The sequence below is a fragment of the Monodelphis domestica genome, chromosome 3, assembly GCF_027887165.1.
Source record: "Monodelphis domestica isolate mMonDom1 chromosome 3, mMonDom1.pri, whole genome shotgun sequence".
Taxonomy (NCBI): domain Eukaryota; kingdom Metazoa; phylum Chordata; class Mammalia; order Didelphimorphia; family Didelphidae; genus Monodelphis; species Monodelphis domestica.
In genome coordinates, this window is record NC_077229.1 from 319,359,152 (window position 1) to 319,380,767 (window position 21,616).

General features: G+C 35.9%; 1 protein-coding gene across 3 annotated transcripts in view; it reads left to right on the forward strand.

The window, feature by feature from the left end:
- Window positions 1-21,616, forward strand: part of C3H8orf34 (chromosome 3 C8orf34 homolog) — a 463,675-nt gene that overhangs the window by 406,105 nt on the left and 35,954 nt on the right. For 2 of the 3 annotated variants that reach the window (XM_007487223.3, XM_056824041.1), the window contains 2 exons: window positions 3,729-4,231; window positions 5,973-6,020. In XM_007487223.3, the coding sequence (XP_007487285.2) occupies window positions 3,729-4,231; window positions 5,973-6,020 (551 nt within the window). The remainder of the gene's footprint in view (window positions 1-3,728; window positions 4,232-5,972; window positions 6,021-21,616) is intronic. The other variant, XM_056824042.1, reaches the window with a different exon arrangement.

Here is a 21,616-nt window from a genome sequence, read left to right on the forward strand (position 1 = left end):
CCAAACATTCATACTCATTGCAAATATATCAATACAAAATAATTCATAGCATACATAAGTGTGTAAAACAGACACATACACATAGATATGTATGTGTGTAAACATATATAATCTTGAGTTCAAAACTCACCTCTGCTGCCTTCTATGTCCATTACCAGATCATGAACTTCATCATCATTAATAAAATGTGTATGATGATATTCAAAACACCTTTTTAGCTGTTTCTATGAGGAACAAATTACATAATGCTCCTAATCAGATTTGCAAACATTAAAGTATATGTAATACAGTGCTTTAATGTTTGCAAATCTAAGTAAACAGACATATATATCCCAGTTATTATTATTTTATGTTTGAAATGAAACATCTATTTGAAATAGGAATTTGATTAACAATTCTTAATCAGCAACTTTCCTTTCACGACATATTCTTGTGGTTTTAGTTTTGTCTTTTTAATTGAAACACTATTCAATTTAGTAAAATAGTCTACCATCAACAGTATCCTCTTTTAATGACTTGGTTGACTACTTTATGGCATGAGAAGAGCTCTATGGTCACAGATACAAGATGTCAGTTGGATTCTCATCTCTTTACTTTAAAAAACTTCATCACCTTGAGCAAGTTATTTCCTCTCAATGGGACTCATTTTCTTCATTTGTAAATCAGGAGATTAGGCTAGATGATCTCTAATGTGCATTTCCACTCTAAATGACTTTGAGGCATTGATGGTGGTGAAGTTGAAACCAAGAAACTTAGCGAATAGGAAGTGTAGAGGTGACTGGGCTTTTGACTCCAGACCCTTTCAATGAGATGGGCAGAGGCAACTGAGGGTATGGATATGGTAGGAGTAACATAGATAACTATCAGTTTTCTAGTCATGAACTTACTGTGGTAGGGATGGCAGGGGAAAGTGTGGAAAGGAGATAGAGTAGGATGGATCCAAGCAGTTCAGTTAGTAAGAAATGAAACTACCCTCTGCCATATACTCTACATGTCAACCATAATGAACTATTCTCTGCTACTCTCATCCATCATCCCCTTCAGTTTCTCTGTCTTTTCTCACATTTTCTATTCCATCTCATCCCATCTTCATTTGCTGAAATCTCTCCATGTCTCCAAACTCATATTTAGGTGACACCTCCTCCTGGAAAGCTTCTCTGATCCCCTTGATCTTTTCCCTTCCTTTCTCCTTCATCACTTTCCCTCCTCCCCTCTTCCCCTTCTCCCCCCCTCCCTCCCTCATTTCCTTCCTTCCTTTCTTCCCCAGTCTCCATGAGCTCTTACTCCTCAAATTTCCTTTATCTTTCCTTTCCAGTTCTCTTCTAAATCTCTTGTTTTTTACTCTATTAGGGAAGTTATTTCATAGCATTATAAATCTAAAGTTTCAAGGCAGCTCAGAATTTATCTAGTCTAATCTATTTCATTTTACAGATGGGAAATTTTAAGCCTAGGAATTGGAAGTGACTTTCCTAAGGTCATCCAGGTAGTATGTGTCAGCGATGAGAACTATGACCAAAGGGCTATAAAACTGTCATACAGTTTAACTCAACAATACTACTACTACTAGGTCTATATCTCAACGAGATCAAAGAAAAAGGAAAAGGGCCTATATGTGCAAAAATATTTACAGCAGCTCTTTTTGTGGTGGCAAAGAATTGGAAATTGGGGAATGTCCACCAATTGTAGGATAGATTAACAAGTTGTGGTATATAACCGTGAACAAATATTATGGTGCTCTAAAAATGAAGGGGATGATTTGAGAAAAACCTGGAAAGATCCATATGAAATGATGCAAAGGGAAGTGAGTAGAACTAGGAAAACACTATATACAGTAATAGTGATACTGTATCAATGATCAACTATAAAAGACTTAGCTATTCTGATGAATACAGTGATCTGAGATAATTAAAAAATGCTCATGGGGAAAAGTGCTATCCACCTGCAGAGAGAGAATTGATAAATTCTGATGGCAGGTTGAAATACACTATTTTTACTCTATTTTTCTTGTTTTTAAAAAATTCCCATCTAAAAAATGTGGCTAATACATTAATGCTTTACATGAGTTCATATCTCCAATGGATTTCATGTTGCATACTTCCTCAATGGGTATCATAGGGGTTAAAGGGAGGCAGAGAATTTGGAGCTCAATATTTTTAAATGAATGTTAAAAATAAAGTGAAAAACAAAAACTTTTTTTTTACTATTATTGTACCTATGATTTAAGCAATATTGGATAATACTCAAAATGAAAATCCCTTCTAAATAGGCTACTCATGTGTAATTTTTGTATTAAGAGTACTGCCTTAGGTACTGATAGACTAAATGAGTTGTTTATCACATTGCTAATATGTAAAAGAAAGAACACTTAAATTTAGTTTGTTAGATTTCAAATTTGGTTCTCTATCACCTAAGAATGTAGGATCTTAGATTTAGAGATGGAAGACATTTCAGAAGTCACAAAGTCCAACCCCCTTATTTTCTAGATAAGGAAATTAAAGGTAAATGAGATTAAATGATTGGCTCAATGCACACAGATAGTATGTAGAAAAGCCAGGATTTCAAAACAGGATTATAGATGTCAAATTCCATGCTCTTTCCATTATACCATTCACTTGCTCTCATGGTTGGTATTATAAATGTTATTATCCTCATATTACAAATGAGGAAATTGAGGCTCACAGAGTGACTTGTTTATTGTCATGGAATCATAGATCTAGATTTAGAGCTAGAAGGGGCTTCAGGGACTATGTTTCAACTCTCTTACTTCACAGATGAAGAACCTGAGATTTGGAAGGTAAAGTGAGTTGCCCAAAGTCATTTGAATATTATTCCTCTTATGCTAGAATTGGCACTCTTTCTACCATACCATATTGACAACTAAACGCATTGTAAGACAGTTGTCTTAATAGTTTGAAATAGGAGTGCTTTGTTTTTCTTCCTTAGAGCTTTGTAAAAGGAAGCATTTTTTTAATGGATGAATGGGTCTGTACATGTACCCCCACCTGGGTTTCTATGCAAAGTTTGCCTCTGGATCCATGGCCATTATTGATTATCTGATACATTCTGGTTTACCTTTTTTCTCTGAGAGAGCTTACATTATATGTGGAAATTCATATTTTAAAGAATTTTTTAAAAAATGATTGCTGTTGTGAAACTTTATTTAGCAATAATTTTCAAAAACTTTTTGAAATGTTTTAAGTCAAACAAAAAAAAGATATTTCTTAACTACTGTCATTCCCTTCTATCTGTTTTCAAAGAGCATTTGTTTATATATACTCATCCACATCCATGAAATTAGCAAAATATTACTTTGTTCTTTCTCTTTGACAATAAAAAATTAAATGTACTTTCAGTTTAGCATTTAATTTTCAGACTACATTTTGAAAATGACTTTCTATCTAAATGTTTATTATAAGCGATAATAACATGTTGCCATTCTCATTTAAGAGATGAAAAAATTGTCACAGAAATAGGTTTAGCTAAATACCTCACAAATGAACATATTCTTTTGGATCTAAAATCTTGACTACTGATGGTTTCCTTTATTTATTTGGTCTCTCTCCAAAATCTTGATTCTTGCCAGGAAGCCTTTATTTCCTCCATATTACATTACTTGTGAAAATTGTGCATATTCATCCTGTATATTCATCTTCACCACTTATTTCAACAAATCTATAGATGATAATCTATATGGTCTTCTAACAATATGGCATTTTTTTCTGGTTTAGATATTGAAAAGGACCTTGCACTGTGGGAAGAAGCAAGACATGCAAGAAGTCCAAGTAATACGCATAATATTTCAGTTGCATCTGACCTTCAAGGAAATCTTCAGTCATCACCAGGACTTGGTGCAAGACTTCCAGATCCCAGCCAAACAGGCAAAACCATTCAGCTCAAGCTCCAGGGAGACAAATCCCTCCCTTCTGTCGACAGCAGAGTACGAGTCTCCAGTATCTCAAATAGTAGGCCTCATCTTCTCATAGCCCAGACAAACAGGCCTCAGACGCTAACAGTTCCAGGAAGCAGACCTATAACTCCAAATAGTTTGTTGTCTCGAACTCTTACCCCTAGCAACCAGGGAAAGAAGGAAAGGAGTATTAATATTCAAAGGAGCAGGTCTGTCCCATCTAAGAGCCAAATTGGTAGAACCCTCAGCACTCCTCCTGGGCTAGTTATTCCAATAAGTGGAGACAAGCTAACAAGTACAATTCTGAGAAGCAGTTTTTCTGAAGTAAGTTCTGTTTGCCTCGTGTTTTGCGGTAAAAAAATCTGCACAACAAAAGGAATTTTTTGGATCTTAATTTCTAGAACAGCTTATGTTTTAGTTTAAATTAATGCTAATATATTGTCCTTTCCAATTGATTTAAAAAATGATACTATAAGCTGGAAATGGTGAGAAATATGATGACTAAAATATATTTATTTTTTTAATTCATCAAATAGAGTCCAAAGAGCTTGGAAAGATGGTCTTTGTAGATCAATGGTTAGATCAGGGATTCTAACTGTCTAAAAATTGCAATATTCTTTAATTCCTGATTTACTTTTGAGAAACTACTAACCTTTTGCTTATTGAATGTTCTAGAAGAAGCTTTCTTTCTCAGATACACACAGTTTAATTAAACTTAAATATTTTTTAGAGACCATTTTCCAATTTCATAACAGTCACAAAATTATAAGATAGAACCTAGTCCTGATTCTGTCACTTTGTAGGTGTGGGTGTAAGAGAGAGAGGTTCTGAAATTAATCACGTCTTCTCTGGCCCCCAATTTCCTCCTTTGTCAAATGGGACCAATAATCTATGTCCCCTGAGTTATCATAATCATCAATTGAAATCATTAACACAAAGCACTACATATCTTTTCTCAGGTGTTCACTTTTGACATCAGAAAGACAAGTTTGAACTTTATCTATGATACATTGCTGACTGTGTAACACTAGGAAAGTCACTATTGAATGTTAAATGACTAGTTGACTGATACTAGTTGACTGATTGACTGACAACCTTACTGTTTTAGGCAACTCTTTTTAACACTCTAAGTTGCAGAGCCCATACCAAAGATGCATTATAAGAGTAATTGTCCTCACTGGGAAAAAACATATCAATGAAATCATAGGTTTCACCATAAAAATATAAAGCCAACTGAAAAATAAAAAACCTATTTAAACATAAGTTATTGTTATTTTGAAAAACAAACATTTCTAACATAGAAATGTGATCTGTTATTAGAAATACTCTGGGCTCGTGTAAAAGCAGAACTGAGAATAATTACTTAGCAGACTTAGTATTACATGATATTTCAAACATTTGGTCACACTCTGAAAATGTAATTTTTTGTATACAGAAAAAATTTGGTAATTGGACCAATATAAAGTAAGATGAGTTTTTCATATATATTTATTTAACATTAAAACGTCATATTGAAGGCAAAGGCCTCCTATAATAGAGAAGTATTAATGTTATTAGCAGGTTATTTTTTCAAATTGTTCTTGTAAGTTAACTTTTAGAAGATAATTTACTGGATTTAAATTTATGTAAAAACAGGCTCAATCATGTTTTATTTTGCAAAATGTTTCAAGTTCAAGTAATTTATAACAAGGCAATTGACCTAATCACTTAATTAAAGGCATTTAATTTAAAAAATCAGACCTTTATGTATATAAATTTAGTCTAAAAACTTTTATTAAAAGTTTTAAGGTTTAGAAAGTCCCTCTTTGGTATAAATTAGTACATAAATTATTCCTTCAAATGATGTCCTATGATCAACAAAGAGTTAATATTCATTCCAGTGTGAGAGAACATACTAAATTACCTTACTCCTTTCATAACACAGATGTGTACCAGCTGAGGATGTGAGGAAGTTCTGAAAAGATGGAATTATTTTCAATTTCCCTCTCCTCCCCCCAAATTTGTTACTCTTATTTTTCGATCAGCCTCCTGACTTCTTTCAACCTTTCTTCCTGTTTGCCTTTAGGGAGAAGCTTCCAGTGGGGGACTCTCACTGAAGAACTTCATGGAAGATGTGAGTTTTAAGGAGAATTCATAGGCAACCTGAAAACAGTTTCTTTTAATTCAGTCCATTGGCTTAATGTTTGTCAGCACTACCCATGTGTTATAAATAATATTCATCTTATCCAAGGCATTATTAGTTGCCAGAAGATATAAAAAAGCAATAGGTTCTATTTTCCTTTTGAAAATCTCATCTCCATCAAGTCATCTCCGTATTCTATGTTGGAATTATTCCTAGTGCTAATCATGTTAATAACCAGAATGTTAATCACATAATGGAATCTTCCTTCCTTCCTTCCTTCCTTCCTTCCTTCCTTCCTTCCTTCCTTCCTTCCTTCCTTCCTTCCTTCCTTCCTTCCTTCCTTCCTTCCTTCCTTCCTTCCTTCCTTCCTTCCTTCCTTCCTTCCTTCCTTCCTTCTTTAATTTTCTATTATAATTATTTGAACTGGAATAAATTCAATTTCTTATAGTCATTACAACAAGCTAATGTGCTTAAATATATAAGTATGTATGAATGATTCAGGCTCTCTTTCCTTTCCCCAATCTCTGGACTCATTCAATATTTCTACATAATGACAGTTGTTGTCAGTAGTTGAGTTAACAAATGATAATCCTTCACAGTAAAAGTATAAACAAAACTATAATGAATGGATTTGGAATACCCTATTTCCTGCCTACACACATGAATGCTTTGAGAATTACATATACACATTTCAAAATTTGCTGTGATGGTGACAGTCATAAAACCACAGAGACTGTGTTGGCCTCCCCTTGTCTTTGTGTATTTTCCCCCCACTTTGGGTCTGCCGCTTTTCACTAAAGCTGACATCATAAACATTTGTTTTTATTTACTAAACACTAAAACTCAATGCAGTCATTCAATAAGTATTTATTAAGTGCACACTTTATTCCAGATTCCATACTAAGGGAAGAACACAGAAAAGGTATAATGCCTAGATTTTCATTCTTTTCTTTCTATTTTTGCAAAAATTTGAACAACTCTTCAGATCAATGTCTCTCCTTTCTGATTTATTCTCACATCGAGGGACAACTGTAACTATATGATACAAGGCATTTCTGTTTAGACTAAAATCATTGTCAAGAGGATAATAATGACTAACTGAACATCAAAGTTGGATTTGGCTTATATTTTTATTAAATAAATTTTTATTAGTAGTAATAGTACTATAGTAGCTACCTTTTTTTTAGTCTCTTAAATTGACTAATTAATTTATATTCTTAGATAATATGATTTTTCTAAGGTAATATAAATGCTACCTTAGAGATACTTTATATATCAGAAATGCAAATATTTTTATCCCCATGAGGAAATCGAGGCTTAAGGAAGTTGGGACTTGCAAACTGTTCCCCACTTAGGAGAGGGCAACTAGATGGCACAGAAATACAACATGACACAGGTTGTCAAGAAGGCTCATCTTCATGAGTTCAAATCTGACTTCAGACACTTACCTACTGTGTGGTCATGAGAAAGTCACTTAATCTTATTTATTTGCCTCAGTTTCCTTATCTTCCTTAGTATAAAATTATTTGGAGAAAAAAATGGCAAATTACTCCAGTATCTTGGCCAAGAAAACTCCAAATGGGGTTACAAAGAGGTGGACATGACTGAATAATAATAACAGTGAATACAGAGAATTCTAGAGTCACAGGCTAAGTAACAGTTTATCCAGTGCTTCTAGTTCCATAATCCAAAAAGGTTTTAAAAAGTTTTGACCGTTCATTACAATCCATTTAAATTAATTCTTTGAGTACTTTGTGCAATAATAACCAATATTTGTTTATTGTCTAATAATTTCCAAAGGGTGTTCTCAGTATATCTGAGTTTCCTCAGTGAAGATAGTCATGAAGTTTTCTTGTGAGGTAGACAGGGCAGAACAAGGCAAGTAAAATCCCATTTTACGGATATTATTTATTTATTTATTTTTAAAGATTTATTTAATTAAGAGAATTTTTCCATGGTTACATGATTCAAGTTATTTCCCTTCCCTCCCCTTCCTGTATCCAATGTGGAATTCCACTGGGTTTTACATGTATCACTGATAAAGATCTATGTTTATATTATTGATATTTGCACTAGGGTGATTGTTTAGAGTCTACATCCCCAATCATATATCCATCAACCCATGTGATCAAACAGTTGTTTTTCTTCTGTATTTCTACTCCCAGGGTTCTTCTAATGGTAGGATTTTGGTTTCTAATCCACTCTGCTATTTGCTTGTATTTTATGGGTGAGTTAATTCCATTCACATTCAGAGTTATGAATACCAGCTGTGTATTTCCCAACATTTTGATTTCCATTCTGAGGCCTGCCCTTTCTTCTTTTACTATTTCCTTCTACACCAGTGTTTTGTTTTTAATCAATCCTTCTAATTCCTACCCTTGTTTTGCTTCCCTTTCCCCCCTCCCTTCTTATTCCCTTCTTATTTTTATTTAGGGTCTTTTTAAAACACCCCCACCCTCTCCCACCAGTTTGTTTGTTTGTTTCTTCTTCTTCTTCTTCTTCTTCTTCTTCTTCTTCTCCTTCTCCTTCTCCTTCTCCTTCTCCTTCTCCTTCTCCTTCTCCTTCTCCTTCTCCTTCTCCTTCTTCTCCTTCTCCTTCTCCTTCTCCTTCTCCTCCTTCTCCTTCTCCTTCTCCTTCTCCTTCTCCTTCTCCTTCTCCTTCTCCTTCTCCTTCTCCTTCTCCTTCTCCTTCTCCTTCTCCTTCTCCTTCTCCTTCTTCTTCTTCTTCTTCTTCTTCTTCTTCTTCTTCTTCTTCTTCTTCTTCTTCTTCTTCTTCTTCTTCTTCTTCTTCTTCTTCTTCTTCTTCTTCTTCTTCTTCTTCTTCTTCTTCTTCTTCTTCTTCTTCTTCTTCTTCTTCTTCTCCTCCTCCTCCTCCTCCTCCTCCTCCTCCTCCTCCTCCTCCTCCTCCTCTTCCTCCTCCTCCTCCTTCTCCTCCTCCTCCTTCTCCTCCTCCTCCTCCTCCTCCTCTATAGGGTGCAAATCAGATCTCTGCCCCAATGGATCTGATTGTTCTTCCCTCTTTGAGTCAATTTCAATGCACATAAGAATTACATATTTCCTGTCTCCAACTTCTTTACCCTTCCAGTGTATTGGTTTTTTCCCCCACTCCTGCCATTTTCTGCTTTATGAAATATAAATTTATCCCATTTTGTCTCTATTCCCATTTCTCTTTATATATATATATATAATATATATATATAATATATATATATATATTATATTGGTATTTCATCCCATACAGTTTGTCATTGTTCCCTCTTAGTATAAATCTTCTAGCTACCTAGGTGATAATAACAATTTTAAGAATTACCAATGTCCCTTTTTCTTATAGGGATACAAATCATTTTTAATTATTGGGTCCCTTAAAAAAGTTTTTTTTTTCCAATCCCCTTTCTTAATTACCTTTTGGTGATTCTCTTGAGTTTTGTGTTTGGGCATCAAATTTTCTGTTTAAGTCCAGTCTTTTCTTTATGAATGCTTGGATGTCTTCTATTTTATTAAATGACCATACTTTCCCCTGCAAGAATATAGTCAATTTTCCTGGATAGTTGATTCTTGGTTGTAGACCTAGTTCCCTTGCTTTCTGGAATATCATATTCCATGACTTTTGGTCCTTCAGTGTAGATGCAGCCAGATCCTCTGTTATCCTCACTGTAGTTCCATGATATCTGAATGACTTCTTCTTAGCCGCTTATAATATTTTTAACTTGGTCTGATAGTTCTTGAATTTGGCTATAACATTCCTGTGCATTGTCAATTCAGAATTAAATACAGTAGGTGATCTGTGGATTCTTTCAATCTCCAATTTTTCTTCTTGCTTGAGAATGTTGGGGCAGTGTTCTTGGATAATTTCCTGTAGAATGATGCTCAGGCTTTCCTTTTGTCATGCTCTTCTAGTAGTCCAAAAATTCTTAAATTATCTCTCCTGTCTCTGTTTTCCAGGTCTGTCATTTTGTGAATGAGGTGTTTCATTTTTTCCTCATTTTTTTTCATTCTTTTGATTTTGTTTTATAGATTCTTGCTGCCTTGTGAAGTCATTTGCTTCTGGTTGTTGGATTCTAGGTTTTAAAGACTGAATTTTTTCCTTGGATTTTTGGTAATCCTCCTTATGATCTTTCATTGTCTTTGCCTCATTTTCAAGCTTGTTAATTTTGGATTTCAAGACACTATTTTCTCATTTTAGTTCAAGTGCCTCTGTTTCCAGATGACTTATCTTGCTTTTAAAGTTATTTTTCCAGTTGTCTTCAGTCTCTCTTAATTGTGTTTTGAATTGTATGTTTAGTTCTTTCAAAGCCTGTGTCCAATTTTCTGGAGTTTCTGTGTTTTTGCTTGGTGTTCCTTGGTCCTCCTCTGTTCCATTTGCTTTTACTTCATTGCCTGGATAGAAGCTGTCGATTGTAATTGTAATTTCTTTTTTCTTTTCCTGTTTTTTACTCATATTTTCCCCTTCTTTCCCCCCTGTAATTGTCTGTAATCTTGCTCTTTTGATGATGTACTGGATATGTGGGTTTGGGCTATTCAATCCTTAAGGGGCTTCTTCTCTGCTCTGCTGATTGGTCAGGTTGAGCCCTGATGTCATATCTTCCTCAGCTGACAGCAAAAGCTGAAAAGGAGCTGGACTTCCCACCTTGTTATTAAGGTATTCTGTAGTAATTGATCCTTCACCCTTGGAGCTTAATCAGAAGGCTCTCAGTGGGGTCAGTGGGGGAGGGGTGTTGAAGCTTGAGCTTCTCTGCTCTCTGAAGGCTTCTTATCTATTCTGTTGATAAGATTAAGCCATGGTGGAGTTGATCTGCAGAACTGGATGTGCCCTGAGGCCAAAACCTCAAGGGGGGTGGGAGGCAAGATGGAGTGTCTTGGATGCAATTGGGATGCCTTCTCTAAGCTTTTCCTCCAGATGCCTATGTTCAATGCCCTGAGCCTGGCACAGCTTTGCCAGCAAGGTACTCCCTCTGGACTAGCACACTTGCCCACCCCGAGATACCAGCTGTAATAGATATATTTCAGGGGTGATTCTTTGATTGATACTAAATTATTAATGGATCAAGTTTGCCTACCCTTTTCTCTTTATGACTCCCTTCCTCCCCCCTTTCAATCTCCCTTCCTCCCCTCTTCAAAAGCCTTTCATCTTCCCCTCCCCCCTTTCTTCTGTGTCCTATGAGATTTGAGAGGAAATACTTCTTTCTCTTCTTTTCTCAAGTAAGGGTTTATTTGGGGAAAACAGGGCAAGAATGAAGGATAAAGTTGGAGGGATAGGGTTTTCCTATTCTCTAAAATGAAGGTTAGGAGAATATTGGGAGAAATAGAAATCCAGTCATTCTTGTGAAACAGAGTCAGTCAGAGAGATATGAGGACAACTATCTTTCTTCTTCTTCTTCCAATTAGCCAGGTCAGTCCCAGAGATACAATTAGCTTCTTTTCTTCATATCAGCCACCACCATCAGCCAGAAGCCAAAAGCCAAAAAGCCCAGTTCAGCCATTGGCTTGACTCCAACTGTCTCCCAGTCACATTCCAAATGGAATCTTCATTTTGACTGGCAGATGATGTCCTTTGCATGCATGCCTCTTTGACAATACCTCCCTTTTTCGTCTAATGATACTTACCCCTTATAAATCTAGCTATCTATTCTTAAATCTATACTACCTTAACAATTCCTTTACCCTCCCAAAATAACAAATCCTAAACTTATCTTAGATACTCTTGTCTATCTAGTTCTATGCTAAGTTTAGTGGTAGTCTCTTGGTGACCAAGAATGACAGTTGTCTTTGTGCGTTTTCATCTACGGTATACCTTCATATGGCTTTGGAGTCCAAAGACTGAGGCGCAAAGTTTGTGGCACTTGGGGCATGGGACACCAGTTGTTATGGGAGGTGTGGTTGTGGCCTGGTGTCGGCGTTCACGCTCAGCGGCAAGATGTCGACGTCGTTCATCTTCAAAGGGGGGGCAGCATGGTTAAGGTGGGTTCGCCAGCTGCTTCTGACAGAGGCAGCAAGTTCTAGTTGCTTTGGTGTAATGCCAGCCCACTGGAGTGTTGGTAGAATTGCTCCAGATGTTTCATGTGCTTCTGGTACAGTGTCCATGTCTCGCAACCGTACAGGAGTGAGCTGAGGACCACTGAGTTATACACTTTGAGCTTTGTCACAGTGCTTACACCTCTGTGTTGGAGGATTTTGGAGCGCAGCCGCCCGAGTGCCTGGCTGGCCTTTTGGATCCTGGCATTAATCTCGTGGTCTAGGGACCCGTCGTTGGCGATGATGCTGCCCAGGTACTTGAAAGTGTTGACGTTAGAAAGCTGTGTGCCATCGATTTTAATGCACGGCTGGTTAGTTGGCCTCCCTGGTGCAGGTTGGAACAGCACCTCTGTTTTGCTGAGGCTGATAGTCAGGCAAAACAGTTTTGTTGCAGTGGAGAACCTGTCCACAGTGATTTGAAGATGATTTTCTTGGTAGACCAGGAGAGCACAGTCATCTGCAAAGAGAGCTTCCAGGATGAGTCTCTCTGTTGTCTTTGTTTTTGCAGTCAGGCGGCGAAGGTTGAATAGTGAGCCATCCAGTCGGTATTTGATGTAGACGCCCAGGTCTAGATCCATCACAGCATGTCATAATACTTGGGTGAAGCATAGGTTGAATAGTACCGGAGCGAGGACACAGTCTTGTTTCACGCCATTGGAGATGTTGAAGAGATCAGAAGTCTCTCCACCAGATAGGACTTCCCCTGTCATGTCGACATGAAAGAGCTGGATCGGTTTGACAAATTTTCCTGGGCAACCGAGCTTGCTGAGGATCACCCACAATGCGTCCCTGTTCACTGTGTCGAACACCTTTGTCAGGTCTATGAAGACAATGTAGAGACTCAGGTTCTGCTCAAGGCATTTTTCCTGCATTTGCCTCATTGTGAAGACCATGTTGATGGTGCTGTCTATCTAGTTCTATGCTAAGTTTGGGTATAGGAAAATGGTTTAGGTAATTGGGATTTACATGAACATGGTTTTAACATAACAACAAATCATGTAACTCTTTTCAAACCATTCCAACAATTTCCATAATATTTTGAATATGCAACTGTCATATCTTCTAATGTATATAAATTCAACTAAGTAAAACATTCTATCAATAACAATTGCTAACCTAAAATTATAATGTAATCTAACTTCTATACCTAAGTAGTTTTTATGTTTAAGACTTTGAACAAATTCTATAAGCTATCCCTATAGTTAGTCATCAGAACATTAATAAATTATACTAATATAGTTAGTTTATTAGTACATTAGTATCTACATGTGCACATAAGTTGTACTTATACAAATTTACATATGTACATCCATATACATTGCTCTAGATTTCTGTGCAAACTCATGCAGATAAGAAATATCTTTTGTCTGTTTGAATTTTTCACAGAACTTTATATCACCCATGTTGTATACTTACCCATTCTATGAAATATCTTCCTTTTCCATGTAGGATGTGAATGCATATATGTGATGTTAACATGCATGATGCATTCTTACATATCCTCATGATCATAAGCCCAAACTTTTTAAAGTCCTTCCATGTCCTTTTATGTTAATTGTATAAACTCTCTGTGTCCTCCTTTTCTTGTCATCTGGTCAGCATGCTCACTCGTGTCTGCTGCCATTCTTGATTGTAGTCCTGTGTTCTTCAATTCAGGAACAACTGGAATAATCAGGAACATGTATGTGTGTAAGGTTTTTACATGTACATATATGTAAGATTGAAATTTTCATTGTGCATGGAAGTAAGCTGTGAGTTTTTTCATGAATGCTTGTAAGAATTCATCAGTTATTTCTTCATGTGTGGAAGTAAGCTTTACTTATGTTTATCTTCATGGGTGTGTGTAAGCATAATAGTGTTGTGCATAAGTTCTTAGGATTTTGTTATGAATATTGATTTGAAGTTTGCTAATCTTTTAGATGTTTGACTTTTTCACAAGGAGGTTTATTGTATGTTTACTTTAACTGTGTCTTGGAGATAGAATCTGGATTTAATGTATTTCGTTTGATCTTGGAGTTATGTCTTCATTTGAAATAACATTGTTTCTTTCTCTTCTGTTACTATAGCTGACAGATAGTTTGTGTAAAATATTTAGAGGCTTTTCTTTGGAGTTAAACTTTTAAATGCATTTTTACCCCTCTGTTACTGGCTGTATTTCTTTCAGGAACTGTATTATTTGCTTCGGGGGTGCTTTCCTGTTTTCATATCAACATGTGCAATGCTCTCTTGTCTGTACTATCTGTTGATAAGTACTCTCATGTGCTTTCCTTTGTTTTCATTAGGGACTTTGTTGGCTACTCAACATTATGGGTGTGATGCATTTTTACATGGATCTCTTTGATCAACCTTTATAGACATTGGGGTTGTCATTACGACCGTTGTTGGTCCAATCCATCTTGGTTCTGTAGGAGATTCTTTATTAAAGTTCTTGACATACACCTTATCACCTGATTTTATCTTATGCAATGAAAAATCTAGTGGTTTCCTTTGCACAAGCAAACCCAGTTTCCTTAGTTCCTCTATTCTCCATTATTTGTTTTAAATGTTGAAATGATAACAGGAAAGCACTCCTGAAGCAAATAACACAGTTCCAGAAAGAAATATAGCCAGCAACACAGACAAAAGAAATACATTTATTACAGATTGGCACCCTTAAAATGACTGCTACACAATCCCTTTGAAAAAAATGTTTAAGAAAATTGTCTGTGGAACTGTTGTTCTTGTAGCCATTTCTGGATTTGGGGTCTACAATACACTCTATAGCAAAATGACCCACATGATTTTTGATTCTTTGGATTATATTGGCAATACCACCATGTTTATACTGCAGTTGTCATTTCAAACTGAAACCATACTATGGCAGATTTTGACTCAAATGTACATTATCTCTATGGCAGCTTTACAGATTCTAACATATTTGAAAAATATCTTTAGATTTGTTATCCCCAAAAAGACAGAACAGATACTGCTGGTAGATAATAACCTGGAAAACATTATTAAGAACTTATTTGAGGAATTGATCAAGGAAAAGGGGCTAGATAAGATTAAGGACAAGAACAATGGCCAGGCAGATAGTGCACCCAAAGAAAAAGAGAGAAAGGCAAAGAAATCAAAGGTCAATGCAAAGGGAAATGAAGGTGACAAGGACACTAAGTCTGATTGTGAACCAGAAAAAAATTTGTCCATTAAAGCATGTCACTAAGCTTTCAAGTACAACTGATGTATTACAATCTAAAGTACATAGCCAGTTTACATCACAGGAACTTGAATCCCGAAAGAAACATTTTCCAAAATTTATAGACCAACCTTTTAAGATGCAGAAAGAACTGAAACATGCTTTTAGGATCTTTGACCCAGATTGAAGATGTGAAGTTTCTCCTGTCTGAACTGTTTAGCTCCCATGAGCAAAGGCAATTCCTTCTAAAGACCAAGACTAATAACAACTTAACTAGTTGGCCCACTGAGGAACAAAGGGAAGACCTAGATTTTGTAAATCCAACAAGCATGTCATAGTTAAGGAAATGAAGGGAAGATTTGCTCTAGACTACTAAGCAATGTTGCTCAAAGCCAAATACATGGGCAAAGTTTGATAAACTCATGCAAAATAAAGGCGAACATCCAGCCACATTCATTCATTGATCCTCTCTCAGAAATGGCAGAATCAATTATGGGTCTAGAAGCTAATGGTGAGGAGTCTACTAGTCATGTACGAAGACAGTTTTTGAGGCGATGCACTTCAGCCAGCACTGGAGGCTTAGCACTTTGGGTGGGGTAGGGGTCCTGGGACCTTCCACCTTCCTTCTTCCCCTTAAACTGAGTGTTCTACAATTCAGTCTTTTGGGGGGGCATATTGTAAAGATAATTTTAGGGTTGTGACTTAAAATCTAAATTTAATTGGTCACCAGGGAAAATCCCAAATAATAAAATGCCCAAGTCAGCTGGAAATTTATGGTGATTTAATTGATATAGGGAGATTAAGAAGAAGGAAGAAGGAAAGGGAGTAGGATTTCTCCTACCTGGCTAGTGCCAGAAGGAAGACCAGAGGCTCTAGAAAGTAAGGAGGAAGGAATCAGCCTGAACTCCAAAAGGGCTCAGCGAAAATGCCTGAACCTGACTCAGCTCAAGGCCAAACTCACCGCCAAACCTAGACAAATAGCTGCCACCAAGCCAAGATGTCAGAATGCTTAGCACGCTGCCAACCAGAGTCACCTCCCTGGGGAAAAGGGAAAGAGAGAGGAAGTGACATGCCTTTTATAGACAGTTTTACACCACTTTCCTGCGTCTCATCTATACCAATGATAGCTTAGCTCGACTTAGGACAGCCCAGGGTCTGTCCGCTATTTCTGATTTGTCATTTGCTAGCACATGCCCAAGTAATGTGGGTTTGCACATTCCTGGGTACTAGACCAAGCAAGATGGAGAGAATCTAAAAATCACAGTACCTTTTAAGTTGGGTCCAGGAGAAGGGTTCCCTAGCTCAGTCCTGTTATAAGATTTGGTTTTCAGACCCCAGGAAGCATTTTGTTTTTAACTGGTGAGTAAGGGTTTTCAGAGGTCTGAACTTTCACTGCCTCCAAGCTGTCATCTTGACTCCACCTCCCCATGGTTCTTTCTTACAGATATTATTTAACATAAATTTATTTGCTGTGTGATCCTGAGCAAGTGACTTTATCTCTCTGTATCTCATTGTCCTCATTAATAAAATGAAGAAATTGGATATGATGTCCTATAAGAACTGTTCAAGTTTTAAAGTGATGATTCTATGATCTAATAATCCATTATTATCTTGTATATTCTTGTCTGATACTAGGGCACAAGGCAGAATGAAGAGGTTGGGAAGGAGCCAGCTGGAATCAGGGCATGTCTAATTTGCTGATGCATGAGTCTGTATTGTCAAGAATGACTTCATTACAAAAGTATTACTAAAAGTTTTTAATTTTAATGTATTTATAATCTTAGGAAGCAAATAGAAAATAAATTATGAAGAGCTAGATATTGAGTTAAATAATTTTATTTCCAAATTTAGCATAGTTGCTTATTATTCAAAATCTCATTTCTTATACTTCAAAAGGTTTTTCTTTCTTCACTTTCTACATTGAGGCCAGATAATCTCTTGGTTAACTGCAATTAATGAGGCCATTTAAAAGAAACTGCCACAAATTCACTTTCCAAAACTTCTCATATCTTCGCACATTTCCCCTTCGTTGCTCCTTGCCTTTATCTTTGTCTCTACCTTTCAAGGAATGTATAAATTAAATTATATCTCTAATAATATATAAACATTTTTTTATGAGGTTTATTAAAAATCATTAGAAATCAAGAGGATACAAAATAAAAACCATGTGCACTGGCTGATTAGCCCATTTAAAATCCCCGCACTTATCTTACCACTATACTTGCTACATCATTGCAAAGGAAGAGAGCATGGGAGGCTTTACTGACAGTTAAATACCAATTGTGATCTCTCCAACATGGAGACTCAGGAGATATTATAGGGAATTCTGGGAAATACCAAGGACTTCTGGGGATTGAAGTCTAGGGTTCAAAATCTCTATTTTTATATCACCTTCTGGGAAGCAAACTCTTCTCCTTAGCTTTCTAGAAGAATGAAAGTTCTATAGCTCTACAAAGTCTTTTGTGAGAGGCAGGTGATGATGGACTGTATGTCTGTCACTGTAGAACCTACCTACATGAATGCAAAAAAATTTCATGACCAGAAGACTGTGTGCCAGATAATGGATTTTTTTAATAGCCAAAGCAATTTAAGAAAACTGAATTGCTAAACGTTGTAGAGGTTGTAATCTGTATTGGTGGTGGTTATTATGACTGATTCCTGTAGTATATTATTTGTTGTAAGACAAATCTCTAAGATCCTAAATGTCAGAATAGATGTCAATTTATCCTGTTAGATTTCCTTACCTAGATCTTCTCATATTGATGAAATAATGGGTCCAATTTGAAAAAAAAACTAATACAAATATAATAAGATATAAGATTAGGGACAATATACCATTGCCTAACAAAGTGATATATATATATAACAGTTTAATAAGTTATTATTGGCTTGAATTAAACAATTTAAGAAAGAGAGCTAGTGTTGGTTTTGCAAAACAGAAGTATTATGCAAAACATTCAATCTAATGGGGTTTTATATGCCAGTTATGCTTCAAAAATGTTTGTTTTGTTAAAGATAATTTCATCAAAAAATGAAAGTCAAGAAAATTTTAGATGGAATGTCTTAGATTTATTTAAATGTCAATATTAGCTTCCTGTTCTTAAATAGCCTAGAAAAAGGCAGCTTATTGCTATGTAAGAGGACAGACCTGAAATTAGAGGAATATGGTTTGAATTCAAGTTATGCTATTTACTAGCAGTAGGATCCTGGGCAAGTTGTTTAATTACCCAGAGTCTCAGTTTCCTCATCTTTAAAGTAGAGTTTTTGGATAAAATGATCTCTAAGAGTTCTCCTTCTAAATTTGCATACTTGTGATTTGTTTATATCATATTAAATATAAGTAGTGACTTAGTAACTTTATCCATCAATCTAGTATACTTCTTGAAATGTGAAGATGTTAAAAAGAGGAAAGAACTCAATAAAAATTAGTATAAAGTGCATGATATCATTCCATGCATAATGGATATACTATGTGTTAGAAATAGAAAGATAAAAATGAAGCAATTCTTGACTTTAAGGAAGTCACATTTTACTAGAAGTTTGAAAATATAATATGTAAACAAATCAGTATAGCAGTAATAAGTTGGTCATATTGATCAGGTTTGTTCAACCATTCTTGCCTGTCCTGCATTGACTAATATCAACTCATTGCAGAGAAGGGATTCCCAGCATAAATACTTCAATTTTCTTTATTCCTTTTGTTAACTCAGTCCGCATTCTGAGACAATTTTTAAAAATTTTATTTTAAAATAAACCACTTCAGTTTTACATTTACCCCTGTTTTTCTATGTGGATATCTTCCCCGTTACCACCTCCCAACTGTATTCTTAATAAGGACTAAAAATGCTGATGGTTAATACTGCACATAAAGACAAAGTAAACATTTAAAACAAAGACAAGTAAACAACCTTTCCCTCTGACTAGATGATAAGATCAGGATTCTATGAAGATCACCAAATGGAGAGAGAAGATAGAGGATGACCACCTCAGGGGTCTCTTCTCCATAGGTATTTCAGTAACACAGCTTCCATCTGGAAATACCTAGTGCCCAATGGCCCCAATCAGGTTTGTTCCCAGAGTCCTGGAAGAGTTCTTTTGTGGAGGTTGCCTTTGTCTTTTTTGCTTTCTCAGCTCTACATGGCTTCTTACACCTATAAACTTCATACATTTTCTGTTCTTTCTCCTAAGGTTTATCTTCTGGATTCATTGAACTTAGGTTTAAAGATCACCCAGAGCCATATGATGTCAATCTTCATCCTATGATCTTAGTTTCTTTCTGATTCTCTGAAGATTCATTCATACCTCATAGAGGTTTCATTTGCACATCATAAAGGAATCACCTGTACTGGATGCATTTTTTCTTTGTCTTTATTAATACAATTTATTTACAAGTATCTCAGCCCATCCCTCACTTCCCTGCACCATAGAAAGCATTATCAGGTATATTGGATGCGTTTTTATAGTTACTTTTGGATATCCTTATCTGGTCTCTTCTCTATAGCTCTCTCACATGTATAATACAATAGAAAATGAGAAATGAGAGAAAATTAATAACTAGAGATCAGAGAGGGCTTCACAGAAAAGACAGAACTTGAAATGAGCTTTAAGAGAAGACATGTTTCTGAAGGGTTAAGCTGAGAAGGTTCTATTTCCCAGATACGTGGGGAATGGCTTATGTAAAGGTTCAGAGGCAAAATAGGGAATTATGAATTTGGAGAAATGGCAGGTTTTAGACAAGTTCATTCCAGTTTGGCTGGAATGTAAAATTCATAAATATGGTAGATGTAATATAAACAAAGGCTGAAAAGGTAAGTGGGAGATAAATTGTGAAGTTCCTAAATGTCAGGTAAAGTAGTTGTTTATTATCATATAAGAATGAAGAGCTACTGAAGATATTTGATCATGTTTTGTCCATGGCAGGTCTAGCTTTGAATTATGGGAATACCAAGGATATGAGAACTACAATGCAGTAGCAAAAAAAATCTTTCAGTAAACAGCAATAAGATCATGTTTTTAACATCGGGGAGAAGCCTTCATAAAAACCTACTAAATCTTGAGTAAATCTCCTGCATCTTTGGTTCAATTTAGATGGAGCCTTCAAAGATGCTAATAAGGGCTATCCCCTTTATTCAGAAAACCCTTGAGTAATGTAATCTGGAGGGTTACATAGTCAGGTAATACAAAAACAAAGGTTTTATTAGCCAGCCCTGGTTCAAACAGTCATTCCCTGACTGAGCAGTTGTTGACAGTTTAGCTGTTGATGGTCAGGCAACAGTTAATGTAATAGATGAAAACCAGAAAGAATTACTTAGTTTACCTTCTCCTTCCATAAAATCTTATTCCAATATCCCATCTTAGTATAGCAAGGAAATGACCCAAATAGACCCATGACTTAAGAAGATAGATTTTTATGGCAGCTATGTGGAGTATGAGTTGAAGAGAAGACTGGATGCTGGGAAATCAATTAAGAGGCTTTTAGACAATTCCAGGAAGGAATTGATGAGGTTCTGAATGAGTGTAGTGATGTGTAAGACTAAGTAGAAAGAAGCATACAGATGAGAGAAATATTGCTGAGAGAGAATCATCAAGATTTGACAAGTATAAGATGATAGGGAAGTTAAGGGTAACTCCAGTCAGGAGGCAGGCTGAGACACTGGTAGAAAAGGGAGATTTTGGAAGAAGGGATAGATCCTGTTTGGGACATGTTGAGTTTGATATATTGGTAGGACAGTCAGGTAGATCTGTACCTGCCCAACCATAAATTAGTGATGAGTCACCATGATGATGAATTGGTGTTCAGCAAAGATATTAAGTATGGATACAGAAATTTGGGTGAAATATGGTTAGAGATGATCACTGAACTCATGATAGCAGATGGAATTTCCAAGAGAGCACATGAAGAAATAGAAGACACAAGAAGGAAGCTTGTGGGAGTATCTCACTAAGGAGGCAGGAGATAATTTTAAAACAGGCTGAGAATATTTCCACTAAATAAGAGAAGAATCTAGAGAAATTGGTGTCCTGTAGTACAAAAGAAAGAATGTCTAGGGGAAGAAGTGAACAAAAGTAAAGAGAGGGGCTGAGAAAAAGTCATCAGATTTGGTCATTAAGAGATCTCTGGTAGCTTTAAAAAGGATTATTGCCACACAGAGTCAAAATAGAAAATAATATTTAGAGAAACTATTTTTACCAAATTTAAACTCTTTAAATGCAAAAGTTTCAGAAAAATGACAAACGTTTATAGCTTATTAGTCAAAATAAAGTATTTTCCATAGAAGGACATCCTTGGCCCATGTGGTACAAATAGATTCTAAACTATATTTAAAGACTGAACTCTCTAGTTGGATTAACAAAAACTCACATTTTTTTAGAAAAGTAATGTTAGTAGGTAGAATCATTTT